General features: G+C 36.3%; 1 protein-coding gene across 16 annotated transcripts in view; it reads left to right on the top strand.

Annotated features, from left to right (window-relative positions):
* LOC101745102 (uncharacterized) overlaps positions 1–16,234 on the top strand; it is a 90,736-nt gene that overhangs the window by 1,928 nt on the left and 72,574 nt on the right. For 7 of the 16 annotated variants that reach the window (XM_062669051.1, XM_062669044.1, XM_062669052.1 and 4 more), the window contains one exon: positions 4,830–4,894. In XM_062669051.1, coding sequence (XP_062525035.1) covers positions 4,861–4,894 — 34 coding nt within the window. In that variant the 5' untranslated portion in view covers positions 4,830–4,860. Of the gene's footprint in view, positions 1–4,441; positions 4,641–4,829; positions 4,895–14,492; positions 15,271–16,234 lie in introns of those variants that run through there. The other 9 variants (XM_062669058.1, XM_038011727.2, XM_062669055.1 and 6 more) reach the window with 4 other exon arrangements.

Below are 16,234 nucleotides of genomic sequence, written 5' to 3'. Positions count from 1 at the left end.
CTTCAATCACTCTATCTATTAAAAATAACCGCATCAAAATCCGTTGCGTAGTTTTAAAGATTTCAGCATACATAGGGACAGACAGATATAGGGACAGAGAAAGCGACTTTGTTTTATACTATGTAGTGATATAGATCTGTTTACATACATTTATGTAAAGACACAATCATCTTCGATGAATTTTTGTATGTCATGTTTCCGGCCTTGTAAACTCCAGAGTTTAGCGCCCGCGTACCTACTGTAAGCTCGCTAATTAACGGCATTGGTAACGCCGCCGCGCCGTGGCAAATAATTAGTTGCCTGGTCTACGGTATCTTCACGTTTTCTCGCTATCGTTTCTTATACGTACTCTGTTTATCTTTATTTACTATTCTATTATTTTAATCACTAAATATTATTGTTTGTTTTTAATTAACGGTTACCAAAACTTTAAATATAACATTCATGTAGAAATTAATTTACTTTTTAAAATGAGAAACAATAGACCTTATGAGAAGGCTCTGTATGATGCTTTAATTGTATATAAATGTTCTACATATAGAATACAAAAATATATTGTAACCTTATGAACGTTAGAAGATCTCATCGTAAATCAGTATTTGTTAAATTAGTATATGTTTGTTTGTCTGCTAGTCATGAGAGAGCTAGCTGATTGATTTCGGCGACTATTTTCTTTTCTTCAAATATTATGTAAAATAGGATTGATATTCATTTAATTACGATAACTTGGGCAAACATTGGCTCAAGCTGTCAAGCTGGAGATATTTCTAAAAAAAATATCGAAAATCTACAACAGACTTTGCTATTAAAAAAAAAGTATGTTATGATTAATATTAATATCACTTAATCGGTAAAAGCAGATCTTTTAGACTATTTTTGACTGTGAACGAATTACGTGCTCGAAAATTACTCATACATCATCATAGTTTCAAACTCTTTAGAAACGTGAGCCAAAATAGGTCGTTTTGTACAAACACGTATACGTTTTAGTTTAATATTGTGAATGAAAAACGTGGAAAATTCTCACGTGTTCCAAATTGTTTTGATGAAATGTACGAAGCATACGAAATGTGAGTCATCACATTGCGATATCAAAATCATGTGCTCATCTGTGCAAACGTTCGCGAATATAAAATATGCTATGAAGTATACTCGTAATTACTGACTTGAGATATATTTTTATTAAACCTTTTTAAACGATTCTATTATAGTGAAATTCCTTTTTTCTTGATATTCAAAGAGAACCATACGTTTTTATGCCTTGAAATATAATAAATAACTACGGAAACAAATCCTTGATTTCGGTTTACTTAGGTACTTTTTAATTTGCTTTTTGGTTTCAATTTGTTCTTACAAGCCGTATTACTAAAAATTGTTATTAAAAACGAGGCAATTACTATTAAAATTAAACAATACGATCAGTTATGCTCTATCGAAAAGAAAAATATATAACTCAAAAAAGAAGGTCGAAAAAAACAAGTAAAATTTGTTGACCGTGAAAATGAAACGTACGAAGACAAATTAAGATCATAATCACAAGGAAAGACATCAAATAATATGTTTGATGTTCATGACGATATCCCTGAATTCGACGATAAAAAGAAATTCTATGTTTTACGGACTGATTTATAAAAAATAAACAATAGCAATTATATTTCGAGTGTCTGCTTCATTCCTTTTTAGCCGCTATGAGGTAAGCTAGGTGAATTATTCTTTCAAAACGGTTCTTGTACTTTTGTTATAGGTATCCGCTAATGTAATTCAAACAGTATTCGAAAACAATTTGATGAAAAATAAAACGGAATTAATAGAAAATTGCCAAAGCATTTATCCAATATACATTGTATTTCGAAGGTCTCGCATTTATTATTATTTCAGCCTGAAATGTTTCGTTGAAACAATGTTTGACATCAAATATTTTTATTCATTTGGCATTCCTTTCGCGACCCTAATTAAAAGAAGAAGAAAAATAGGTTTACCATAAACTGTTTCTGATTATATTTAGTTCTTTGTAACATACCTAATTAACGTTTTTAAACTACAAGAAGTAAAACGAATAAGTCATAGCTCAAAAGGTGTTTTAAAACTACACATAATATTATGACACATCTCTGGAAATTTAATAAGGTTATATAAAATAGGTCATATAATAACTTAGGTTAAGAAGTTTATCATTTTATGACTAACACTCGTGAAAATCGTTACCTTTATCACATTAACCGATAAATTATTTATTGTCATTAAACTTTGTTTCAGTTTTCGTATCAATCGACTTTGACTCAAGATAAAGTTAGTATCGTGGCATAGTTCTAATATTTTTACGAATTACAACGATATTCAAATTTCTAAATAATAAATAAACTTGGGCTTTCTACAAAATATCGGTTTTAGAGATGCAATTTAACATTATTAATTACTGTCTCTTTGTGTCGTAAGTACTTTTTTTATTGAAATATGTGTTTTTGTGTTAAAAGTGAAGACTACTCTTCTCAATTCAGCTATGGGGTTTCCTTATCAACGCAGATAGCAGCATATTATCGTATGGAATGGTTATTGTGACCTTTACAGAGTTTTAAAAAGGGTTAACCACAGGGATGCAGCGTAAACCGGCTTAGGCCAACTTTGAATGAAGTGACGTCATTGTATCGATCGCTACCACTTACTGCACTGTCAATGTGTTGTACCGCCTGAAACGTCATGTTTGCGCACGCATCCGTACCTAAGTGTGAGAAAATTACTCTAAGTAAAATTCGAATTCATTTCAAAAAATGGTCATGATCATTTAATTAGGCAAACTTACATAAAGGATTTGTTTTTACTATTGCCTACAGCGGGCAACTACGTTACAGGTCGGGGGAAAAAAATGAAATTTGCGATGGCAACTCATGATGTACGTAACACGCGATTGTCCTGTTTAAGGTTCTAAGACGCATGCGCGAAAATGGCGAAACGGCGACGACCTCTCCGCAGGGCGGTAGTGCCTACATTAAGCAGGGATGTACTCAGCAAAATAACAATTCTCTATTTATAATCTGTAACATGTATTTATTCATATGAGAATACGAGAATCATCACTCGGTGATGCTGAATTTTAAAAATAAGCAATAGCACTTAGTGAATCCCGGTCACGTTTCCCTGCAAAAAGCAGTGAGAACTATATGTGAAAAGTATACATTTTATCAAATAACGCGCGTGCCACTACTTTATGTTCATGACACGACAGAAGATTTTCTTATATCACCAACAACAATTCTCATATCCTCGAATAAAGAAAGAAAATCTACAAACGTTCATTTTTGTATTGATTAAAAACCCATGAAATCCAAAATGAGTTTTCTTTTTAATTGCCTTTAAAACAAAGGTTGACAAACAAAGTAAAATTGTTTTGACTAGAGTCAAGAAAATTTTAGTAAATGGTGCCTTATTTATTATTAAAATGTATAATATTTTTAATCTGAATTTCTAAAAGCATTTCTTGTGCACATGAAGGCGCCTTGAAAAAAAATGGAGCAAAATGTTTAAATGAAATTCCTTCTTTCTTGGATTGTAGTGGGCGGTCACATAAAAGTGGACCATATTTTAGGCTTATCCAATCAGCTGTTTATAAAATACAAGTAAATGATACATAATATAATAAGATGAAAACAATCCTTCACCAACAGTCCAATGTTGACAGTTTTCGAATTTCGATTGCTGTACAGTTAGCGGTCACAGACCATGTGGTGACTTCCTTGACACGTCTTGCCCTGTGCATAGGCGATCATAATTGTGAGCTCATAAAATTAATGGGATGCATACTCAAAATTTTAGGTTTAAGCAACTGTATAGAGTAGAAGATTGTGTAAAGTAAAATATATATAAAATGTTATTTTTGGAGTTGGTGCCAGATAAAAACATTTTCAATACTTCAACAAATTAAGACTAGTCCTAATAATTGCCTTTTTACTGAGTTTGGCATGAGAAAATTAGCGCTTAGTCCAGAAATATAATTCTATATCCCCTGGTTCAGTAGTGTTATTTATAATTTTTTATAAAAATAATAGATATGCATTTACTTTCGAAGTTTGTTTTTTATTTGTTACTTATTTTTTGTTCTATAATCCTGCATCACCCACAACGTCATTGAAAATAGTTATCGATCAATAGTTACAGGTAATAGCCATATAATAGTAAAACTATTTAATATGCAAGTCACTACCTAATAGAGTTCTGATAAACAATGTGAGTTGACGATTAAAATTACTAGATATTCAATAAAATTTTAAGGCAAACGAAATCGTTGTGATAACTCAATATTTGTTTCGTAAATTACTTCTCGTAATTTAAACCTAATGTACGTATGTAATTTAAACTCAATGCGGCCCTGCTCATTTTCTGCATTCGGGCAACATCGGTGGAACTCGTGCATTTCCGCAAGGCTCGCCTTCCAACCCTCAGTGATGCCCCTGTCGCAATAAGAAATTAGTCTCTAAATACATTTTTTAACATTATGATTTTACTTTTAAAACATACTATGTTGTGTATATATACATGAAGTTATAGTATTAGCGAGCTGTCAGTGTTATGTCATTAAGTTGAGTGTCGTGCTTGTTAATTGTGTTTCTTCTGGCCGCAAGGAGAGAAAACAGTCCAATACTAAGGTATCTCAAGGCTTACGATACATATTCTTCAAATTCACAAAGCCAATCTATTCAAGAACGCAAGCTAATAATCTTGTTTCTAAACTGGTAAAATATCTTGAGCTACGTTTGCATCAGGAATGTTACGCATTTTAGTTAAATTACATACATACTCGTATGTATTTAATTTTGTATTGAATTTTGTTCCAGATATAAGCCATGAAAAATATCGACGACGACCATGACTGAAAAGGGTGACACTAATAGAATGTTGGGTAAGTATTTAGTATTTATTTTGATTGTCACAAAATCTCGTGTACTAGTTAACATCGGTAAGATTAAATGTTAAAATAATCTATCCGTTACATTAATACTACATGTATTTCTATCTCTTTATATCTCAGACAAATTTATTGTATATTATGTTATATAACTTTAATTTAAAATAAAATGTAACTTGAATCTTAAATTTAATATAAAACTTTCTAGCCCAGGAGCCAAAATTTATGTTTAGACATTAATCTGTATCACGGTTAAGTGCTATAATATACTATACCTACATTTCTCTTCTCTCTCATAGCTCTTCTCAAATTATTACGTCTTTCAATGGTTATCATTAAAAAAATTACTTCCGAAATTGTGAGACTCTAACACAGCGGTCGGGGAACTTTTTTAGTTATTACCCTAAAGTATTTTTTGTGTAAGTTGATATTATCCCATGCCGAAGAACAAAAAAAACGAAATCGCTTCTTCTAATATTATTCTTGTATTATTAGAGGGAAAAACTAGTTTAAAAAAATATATATATATGCCCCATAAAAAAGCTTTTTTTAATTTAAATGATTTTTTTCGGGAGTGAGATTCATGGAGTTTGAAATCACAACGATTCTAAAGAAGTTTCACTTCAATATATACTTTTTACTCACAAAAGTTTCATTTTTACCCCCAAAATTTCATTTTACCCCATTTGGGTTAATTTACCCCGGTTCCCAGACCGCTGCACTAATATCTATCTATATATATAAAAATGAATTGCTGTTCGTTAGTCTCGCTAAAACTCGAGAACGGCTGGACCGATTTGGCTAATTTTGGTCTTATTTGTAAAAGTCCAGAGAAGGTTTAAAAGGTAGATAAATATGAAAATGCTCGGAATTAAATAAAAATCCGTCGGAAGGATTGCTTTTGTTTGTTTTATGTTTATTTTATACAAAAGTTTAGGTCTTTTATTTAACGATTGAGGCACTACGAAGTCTGCCGGGTCAGCTAGTGATATATAAATATTATAATTCATTCAGTCACACCCGATCTAGTCGTACATTCGAATTCGAAGCAGGTTACTGTTTCTCTTAATAACTATATAAACATTTTAAAATTTATTTTTAATTAAAATACTGCTGTTAGTTATATGATGTTAGTTAGTATAAGATCCTTTCTCTCTTGGCTTGCCCGGGTGACACATTGACATAATCCAAATATTAAGATCAATTCATTCTATAATTTCGAAATTTAACACACTCTTATTTTAAAACGATTTTAAAATCTATGTCAAAATCTTTGAATTTCGTGTAATGTCTCGCTTCATCTTTAAAAGTAGGTTCTCGAGTAGGTAAGTATCTAAATTACTTCCGTAATCGTTACTCAATATTAGATGTTGAAGCTGATGACTCGGCTCTACAAAAGAAGACCCCCAAACCGCCACCCATTATACTATATGGTATTGAAGACCTTGCCAAATTAACAGAATTAATAGAACAAGTGTTGGAAAAGAATGACTACACCTTTAAAGTATCATCTAAAGACCAACTCATCATATCCTCTGCCACAATTGACAAGTATAAAATCCTTATAGAGCATATCAGAGCTAGAGGGCTAATAGGCCATACATTCACACGAAAGGATCAAAAATGTATGCGGATAGTAATCAAACATCTACACTTTAGCACACCTAAAGATGCCATCATTGATGCAATAGAGAAGACAGGTAACAAAGTACAAGGAGAGATCGTCACTGCACGAAAACCTGGCACCAAAGAACCATTAAATACATTTTTTGTCAATGTAGCATCCCATGAAAATAATAAACGTGTCAAAGATATAAAATTCATTTACCACCAAAAAGTAAAAATAGAAGACCCGAAACGAAAGACAACTATAGTACAGTGTACAAGATGTCAACAATATGGGCACAGCAAAAATTATTGTATGCGCCCATATAGATGCGTAAAATGTGCTGGTCCACATAAGACAACATTGTGCACTATTGACAAAAATACCCCAGCTGTGTGCACTCTCTGCTCAGGAAGTCATCCTGCTAGTTACAAAGGATGTATGGTATACAAAGAAATTCTTACAAGGAAGAAAATGGCTAATAAACCTAACACGAAATATAAAATCAACTCTCTTGCTACAAAAGATCCAACAGTATATAGCGATACCCAAATAGAAACTGAAAAAGAAAGAAAAGTAAAAACCACCAAACAGCATGCTACTGTTCAAGAAAGTTTAAAACAATACAGTGAGGTTGTTAAAAAAGGTCTTGAAAATTCATCTCTCAAGAATCATACTTATGATCCAATCAAATATAAAAAAGATACGCAGGATCATCAGACATCATGGCCTTTAGATAACAGTACAGAAACACAGAGATCAGATACATACATAAATAGACATCAGCCAAGAACACAAAAACCTATGACAAAATACAACGATGACAATATGTCACAGAGAACACAATTAAAAAAAATAGATAGCGACAATGACACTCGAGAGCAAATACTTATGTTAGAAAAGGTCATAACAAGACAATCTGAAAGAATTGACCAACTTATAACACAGCTAAACACAATGATGAACCTTATCATTACACTCGTGAGTAAAGCTCCATAATGTTCTCGTTGCGCATCGCTACCTGGAATATCAATGGATTGGCGCCAAATAAACAGGAGCTAGAAATTTTGCTCAAGCTTAATAAAATAGACATTGCACTAATATCAGAAACTCATCTTAATGACAATAGAACAATTTTGATAGATAACTATAGTGTATATAACACAAATCATCCTGATGGAACTTCACATGGAGGAACCGCCGTTCTTATTAAAAATAACATAAGGCATAATGTACACAGTGCTTTTCGAGAGGAATGGCTCCAAGCTACTACTATAACTATAAACGAAAAGTTTGGGCCTATTAACATCAGTGCTATCTACTGTCCACCAAAACACAATCCTAAGCAAGATATGTTTAATAAATTCTTCAACACTTTGGGCAATAAATTTATAAGCGGAGGTGATTGGAACTGCAAGAATACATTCTGGGGATCACGGTTGACAACTACTAAGGGACGTGAACTGAAAAAAAGTGCTGATGATCGCAAGCTAACAATCCTTGGAACAGGTGAACCTACCTACTGGCCAACAGATACAAATAGACTTCCAGATCTGGTGGACTTTTTTATAATAAAGGGTCTTTCATATGTATATTTTGAAGTTGAGTCATCACTTGATTCTGTGTCGGATCACACTCCTGTCATAGCAACATTTAGCATCTCACCTATACAAAAAGAACAAAAAGAAGTACTATATAATTATAAAACAGACTGGAACTCATTCAGCGATTATCTAGAGGAAGAAATTAAACTTAGTGTTAAACTTAAAACAGAAGAAGATATAGATGAGGCAACATTTTATATCACAAACCTCATTCAAGTGGCTGCGTGGCATTCCACTCCAAAATTAAGCGATCATACTGTTAGTAATAATATACCTATGGAAATACGCCACAAACTTCAAGTAAAGAGAAAGCTAAGAAGGTAACTCCACATGACAAGATCCGATACAGACAGAAAAGAATTTAATAAAATCTCAAGAGAACTAAAAGAACTAATCAATGAATCTGTCAACTCAGCATTTCATCATAAAATATCAGGGCTCTCAGCATACAAGAAAGACAATTATTCTTTATGGAAAATCACCAAAAACTTCAAAAAACCTAAAAGCCATATTCCACCAATGAGGAAATCGCCAACCGACCCTTGGGCCAAGAGTACAACTGAAAAAGCTGAGCTATTTGCAAATTACTTGTACGAAATATTTACCCCTAACCTATCACCAATGGAGGACTATGAAAAAGAAGTTGATGTCATGATTAATAGTGACCAGCAGCTATCCCTGCCACTCAAATCCGTCACCCCCAGGGAACTTACGCAATGTATACAGTCTCTTAAAAATAAAAAAGCTCCTGGTTTTGATTTAATAACTGGTGAGGTACTTAAAAAATTGCCCAAAAAAGTAATAATATTTTTAACAATGTTATTCAATGCTATCCTCAGAGTACATTATTACCCAAAACTCTGGCAAATAGCACAAGTCTGCATGGTTATAAAGCCTGGAAAACCAGCGTCAGATCCAAGTTCATATAGGCCCATAAGTCTTCTACCTGTGTTGTCTAAGGTGTTTGAAACGGTATTTCTAAAAAGACTGAAGCCGCTTCTTGACCAGGAAAAGATTATACCGGATCATCAGTTTGGATTTCGGGCGAAGCATTCTACTGTCGAACAAGTACACAGAGTAGTTCATAAAATTCGACAATCCTTAGAAAAGAAGGAATACTGTTCTGCGGCATTTATTGACATCAAGCAAGCTTTCGATAAAGTCTGGCATAAGGGATTACTATATAAATTGAAAACCCTCCTACCGAATTCTTTTTTCATGCTCCTGAGATCCTACTTAAAACACAGAAAATTCCAAGTCAAATTTGGAGAGGACTGTTCGAAACTGTATAATATTAACGCCTCCGTACCCCAGGGATCAGTGCTTGGTCCGGTCCTGTTTTCTATCTATACTGCAGACCTGCCTCAATCCCAAGATGTTGTAACTGCGACTTACGCTGACGATACAGCTTGTCTGGCAAGTGACATAGATCCACATAATGCATCATTACAACTACAAGTACAGCTTGACAAAGTAGATGCTTGGTTGCAGAGATGGCGATTAAAACCTAGTGTAACTAAGTCAACGCAGGTAACATTCACCCTCCGGAAAGGTATCTGTGGCCCTGTTTACATGGAAGGTAAAGCTTTACCAAATGCCGACTCTGTGAAATACTTGGGATTACACCTAGACAGAAGATTAACCTGGGCGAACCATATAAAAGCAAAAAAACGAGAAGCGAACTTGCAATTTCTCTCTTTGAATTGGTTACTGGGACGCCGGTCTCCACTGTCACTAAGTAACAAACTCCTGGTCTACAAAGCGATTATAAAACCTGTCTGGACTTATGGAATAGAACTGTGGGGTTCCGCTAGCAACTCGAATATCGAGATCTTACAGAGATTCCAGAACATTGCTCTTAGAACTATCTCAAACGCGCATTGGTTTGTAAGAAATAGTGAGATTCACGAATATTTAGAAATGCCGACTGTTCGAGAGGAAGTCAACAAGAACAGCAAGAGATATAAGGAAAGACTAAATGAGCACTCAAATGAATTGGCAAGGTGCCTGCTAGACACAACTGGAGATGTGAAACGTTTAAAAAGATGGCAAATTTTAGACTTAGACCAAAGATACTAAATCTACTGCTGTAATTGATGACATTTAATGTAATGTCATCCACAACTCGAACTTCTTGGAACACATCTGATTATGGCTATAGAGCCGATTGCAGATAAATATAGAGAAAAAAAAAAAAAAAAAAAAAATTACTTCCGTAAGAGCAAAGTACAAAAAATACTTGCCTATTTCTATGACAAAACCCTTAAGCGTTCCTGTTTGCCTGGTCGGACATAAAACAATGCAATGTAGAATTCGTCCTGTTGTCTCAAGCTAGATCAATCATAATATAACATTCACATTATAATTTATTTGGGCTCCTTTTGAATAAAATAGAAACACTATACTATAGACAAAAAAATATGTAATAGTTCTTACCATTGTACGAAGCAAAAAGGAATGTAACGTAGGTATTCAATTAAAAAAAAAAAACATTCATTTACATTAGCACACGACTCAGGTGCGGATGTCACGATAGCAAACTTCCGCTTGTTGATCGAAGGCTATGTATATTAAATGAGAGTATAAGCCAAATTAAAAATAACGCGATAATATATTAATGAACAACTGTTTAAATAGTGTACATAACTATAGTTCCAAACGCGGTGAGATGCGACTTCTAAATCTAATTTACAGATTGAATACGATTTTAATCATACAATCAGTTCATATTTCCAAATTATATTAATATAACGTAGGCAGGGCTGGGTTCGGGATGCTTATTCCTTCAAACAGTAGGCGTCGTTGGGTTATGTCGGAGAAACGAAACACAGTAGTACTTTACTCGGCCGGAATATTCAGCCCCCCGACCCCAACGTGCTATCCGTACAGCATCGCGCGTCGTCCGAGCATAATAGATCTGGCACTGCTTAGGAACGTAACTCTGCGCTTGCGCTTCATCGAGGCACTGTCAGAACTCGACTTAGACCACCGACCTGTCGTCATGCAGCTCGGTCGCCCGCTCAACCATGGACCAGTCACAAGGACCATGGTGGGTTGAAAGAAGTTGGGCACGTGCTTAGCTGATGCCGCTCCACCAATCCTTCCCGGATTCAACTCCATCCCCCGAGGACACAGCCGAATCCATAAACATCTTTACCGAACACGTCTCTACCGCGATCATAAGGACTTCTAAACAAGTCGATGTGGAAGACTGCTTCCACCGCATCAGACTTTCCCCTGAGCTTAGGGATCTCTTAATTGTTAGGAACGCGGCAATCCGGGCCTACGATCGATATCCCACGGATTCAAACCGGATTCGGATGCGTCATCTACAGCGAGAAGACAAATCCCGCCTAAGCGACGCCCGAAATGAAAAATGGGATAGTTACTTAGAAGAACTCGCGCCCACTCACCAAGCATACTGGCGACTAGCTAGGACCCTCAAGTCCGAAACTATCGTCACAATGCCGCCTCTAGTACGCCCCTCAATGCCAACCACCGGCTTACGATGACGATGACAAGGCAGAGCTGCTGGCCGATGCACTGCAAGAGCAGTGCACCACCACCACTCAATACGCGAACCCCTAATACACCGAGTTAGTCGACAGGGAGGTCGAGCGCAGAGCTTCCCTGCCGCCCTCGGACGCGTTACCCCCCATTACCACTTCCGAGGTTAAGGAGGCGATCGCTAACCTGCAACCACGGAAAGCTCCCGGCTCCGACTGCATCCGCAATCGCGCGCTAAAAATGTTACCAGCCCCACTAATAACAATGTTGGCCACCATCTTAAATGCTGCTATGACGAACTGCATCTTTCCCGCGGCGTGGAAAGAAGCTGACGTTATCGGCATACACAAGCCGGGCAAACCGAAGAACGATACCGTGAGTTATCACCCCATCAGTCTCCTCCCGGCGATAGGCAAACTATACGAACGACTCCTTCGTAACCGCCTCTGGGACTTCGTCGCGTCCAACAAAATATTGATCGACGAGCAATTTGGGTTCCGCACCAAACACTCATGTGTCCACCAAGTGCACCGCCTCACGGAGCGCATCTTATTAGGGCTGAATAGGCGGAAACTTATCCTGACAGGAGCCCTCTTCTTCGATCTGGCGCTCTTCGCCGATGACACGGCTATATACTACTCGTGTAGGAAGAAGTCGTTGTTACATCGGCGACTCCAGATCGCAGCTACCACCATGGGACAGTGGTTCCGGAATTGACCACTGAGTTTCTCGCCGGATCTTCTCAGTGGGTCGCGTTTCCGATCTAGTGGCGGATTCTGCGAAGCACGGCTCTTGTTAGGGTTCGTGTTAGCAACGTCATCAGTTTTGAGCCCCAAGAGCTCACCTCACGTCAGTTAAGGCGACGCTGACATAGCCTCTCAAGGCTATCAGCTTAGGTAGGAAAAGAAGGTGGTGTTCTTTCTCCTCTTCTGGTTTTCTGTGTTCATAAACTCTGTCACTAGGCTCATATCTTCTAAACTCCACCTCTGCGCAGACGATCTCCAGCTATATCGCCACTTCTCGGAGCCTGACGTTGAATCGGCTATTGCTTCGATGAACAGTGACCTGAAGTCTATCAGTGAATGGGCAAAAGCCTACGGTCTGCACATTAGTCCAGGAAAATCACAGGCTATCATTATAGGGGGTAAACAATTGCGAAGTAGACTCAGCGATCCTAAACTCCCCCCAATTTATTTGGATGGGACTCAAATAACTCTAACCGATTCAGTTAAAAACCTGGGTGTTATTGTAGATTGACATCTTTCGTGGAGATCTCACGTTGCTGAGATTAGTAGGAAGGTGCACTTCGCCTTGCACTCGTTGAGATGCCTGCAGGGCTTCTTACCTCATACAAAAATATCTGTCGTCCAAGCTCTCATTCTACCCATAATTGATTACGCCGATGTCTACTACTTGGATGCCACTGAGGAGCTCTCAAATAAACTTGAGAGGTTGCAAAATCTATGTATCCGTTTTAATTACAATCTCAGAAAATTCGATCATGTTTCTCATTTTCGCAAAGAACTTAAATGGCTCCGTATACGCCTTCGTAGGAATACTCGAATATTATGTCTCCTATTCAATATCCTGCATAAGCCCACATCTCCCTTATATTTACGTGAGCGATTCTCTTTCATTAGTTCTCCTGATGCTCCTTGCAGATCCAACGAACGTTCTGTCTTGTTATTCCCTTCCCACGAAACCAATTTTTATTCTCACTCCTTTACTGTGCACGCGGTCAGACTGTGGAATTCGTTGCCGGCTGACATCCGAGTTTGCAAGTCTGTTTCTGTTTTTAAATACAAGGTCAAACAATTCTATCTCTCATCAACCGAATGATCATTGTTCTATACTCTTCGTATATACTGTGTTACTTATAATATTTTGTATTCAAGTTTAACAATATTTGCTATGTGTATGTGCATTACTATAATTCTCATGTTGTATTTGTTATTTTAGCTGTTCTACACACACTCATCACTTTTAATTATTATTTCTGCTGCAAGAGATTTCTTAAAGAAATAAGCAGTTCCTTTGTACATAATTTTCCTATTACTCCGTACTATGTCTTCTTTTTAGTGTGTACATAAATAAAAAAATAAATAAAAGACGTGTGGCACTCGGAGACTGCCGCGGTAAAGCTATTGCATAGCATTTTTTATCAACTTATGCAATTATAAATCGACAATAATAAATTAATATTAAAACAACAATAAAATAAGATCCGACGATAAACTCAGTGGGCTAACTTTCAATGAATCTACTACATTGTGAGTATACCATTTTGACCGCGCACTCACTAGAGGGCGCTACATGGGATAGAGACACGCCTTTGGATGCTAGTTCTAACTCTCATTCGCCCAGAATAAACGATTTAGCTAATTTATTTTTAATGCCACTCCAATCACTGAATGAGTAGTAGGAGTAGTAATAAAATTCTTCGACTAAGCGATAGAAAATGGCACGCCCAACGCATTGTAATGTGAATAACTTTCTATTTTAAAAGCTTAATCGCGCTATCGTTGTGTTACCCACGAAATTATATAACATATTTTGATAGTACATAAATCGGTGTTAAGACTTCTTACTTTAAACACTACCCAAGCGCAACGTGTGAATGTGTTGAACGCGAGCTACATAGTAGGCCCGCGATAAAATCTATGCAATAGCTTAAAAAAACTGGATGAGATAAACGAATTTTCATTCACCTCGGTTCTTGGCACACTTGGTAAAGGAAAATAATTTGTATTGCACTTAGTTAATACATTGCTTAGAAAGTGTGACCTTATTTATTTATGACATACTGATTAGTAATATACCGCTGCTGCATATTATAATACACACTGCGTGCATTCATAATAGTCCACAAAGGGCCCTTGATACGAGTGCATCGTAGATACAGTTCGGAATATTCCAGTGTCGATTATTAACTTTGTTCATACGAAACAGTGATCAAATATTATTTGGTTCAGTTTTAAAAGGTTTGCTTTTATCAACTCTATTCTATAATGCAAACAAAGTGTACGATATTTTGTTTCTGTTATTACCATTTATAAAAAAACAATGTTGAGTGCAGTTACGTAACGTTGTTTAGCTGTTACATAAATATGTATGTGTCGTGTATATTTTTAGCCTTATTTAGAATTAATCACGTCAAGGCTCCCGCGGTGTCGTGATGCGCCTGATCAGTCATTCGCGCGTCGTATAATAATACAGAGGAGCACTGATAAATTATCTCTGTACGTTTATCCCACGCGGTTCAACAACAATACGACTCCTACACGTGAAAAAAGTGACACAAAAACCACATCACGCCAATCAAGAGCCAGCTTAAGGTTATGTGTGGTACAAGTGCCCATGCCACCATTTTCGAGGCGTATTATGAAAATTTTAGTAAACAGCATTTAAGGTTCGCGTTAAAAAGTAAGAAGAGAAAGAAAAAAACTGTGCCGTTTAGATAAATCGAAACGAGATAATATCGATAAACCGATCGCAGATTTCAAGCAGTTACGTAGTGAATATGATTGCGATAGTGTTGTGTATAGTTGGTAAAATATTAGAATTAACTAGAAATGCGTATGATCGGGATGTGAATAAGGATTTTGGACCATTAAACGCCTTTGGGATATCTCGTAAGCGGAAACGAAAAAGAGGTGCGTATCGATAAAATGTTAAAAAACAATCCATTAACCTTATAATATGTAATTTCATTGGAATAAACGTAAGCATTATGCCAAAGTTCATTGATTTTGGTCTTATCAATCTAGATGACGTTCTTCTATTGACTTGCAATGCATTGTATTCATTTACCGCATATATTTACACAATGATAAGTATATATGTACGTAACGAAGTAACCCTATATACTCGTAGCTGAGTAAGTATACGTACTTTAGTACCTATTACAAAAATTCTGGCCTTTTGAAAAAAGCGTATATTGATATTTTTTATTAAGTATTTCTTAGATATGCGAACGAGCTTGATAGTTACCAGAGCCCATAGACATCAGTCTCAATGTCGCCATCCAGCTTGAGATCTGGTAGGCAACAGCTTGGCTCTGCCCCTGTCATTGCTGAAGTCCATGAGCGATGGTGACCACTTACCATCAGGTGGGCCGTATGCTCGTCTGCCTACAAAGGCAATAAAAAAAGACACGGCATCGGAATTTCCATTATGTTTTAAGCGGGTTGTTCAACCCATCATACACATGACGGCTAGAGGCAGAAACGGGCAAGGTATCTACTCATGCGGGTTCACAAAACGTCTACCTTACTATACAACACCTTATTATAAACCCTAAATTATATTTAAACACGAACAGGGAATTCCTAGTAGGTGGGTACTTGCCATCAATCACAGAGATTATCATCAGTTTTTTTCGGTTACTTGGACAATTTTAATTCTGATATATTATGTATATCGATATATATTAATATATAATCTAATATGTAAAACAGTAAAGTAAAAACTAGTTGGTCTTGTTTCTGTCGGGAGCTGAACATGACAATGTGTAATGAATGGTCTCTAAACAATAAATTTTAATATTATTATAGAAATTTAACAGAAAATTAAAGCATTTTACAACGACATCTATTGCTTAGCTGCGGTACCGTACGC

Source organism: Bombyx mori, chromosome 6 (assembly GCF_030269925.1).
Source record: "Bombyx mori chromosome 6, ASM3026992v2".
Taxonomy (NCBI): Eukaryota; Metazoa; Arthropoda; class Insecta; order Lepidoptera; family Bombycidae; genus Bombyx; species Bombyx mori.
The sequence above is the reverse complement of the archived record's forward strand: the minus strand, read 5'-3'. Positions and strand labels throughout refer to the sequence as shown.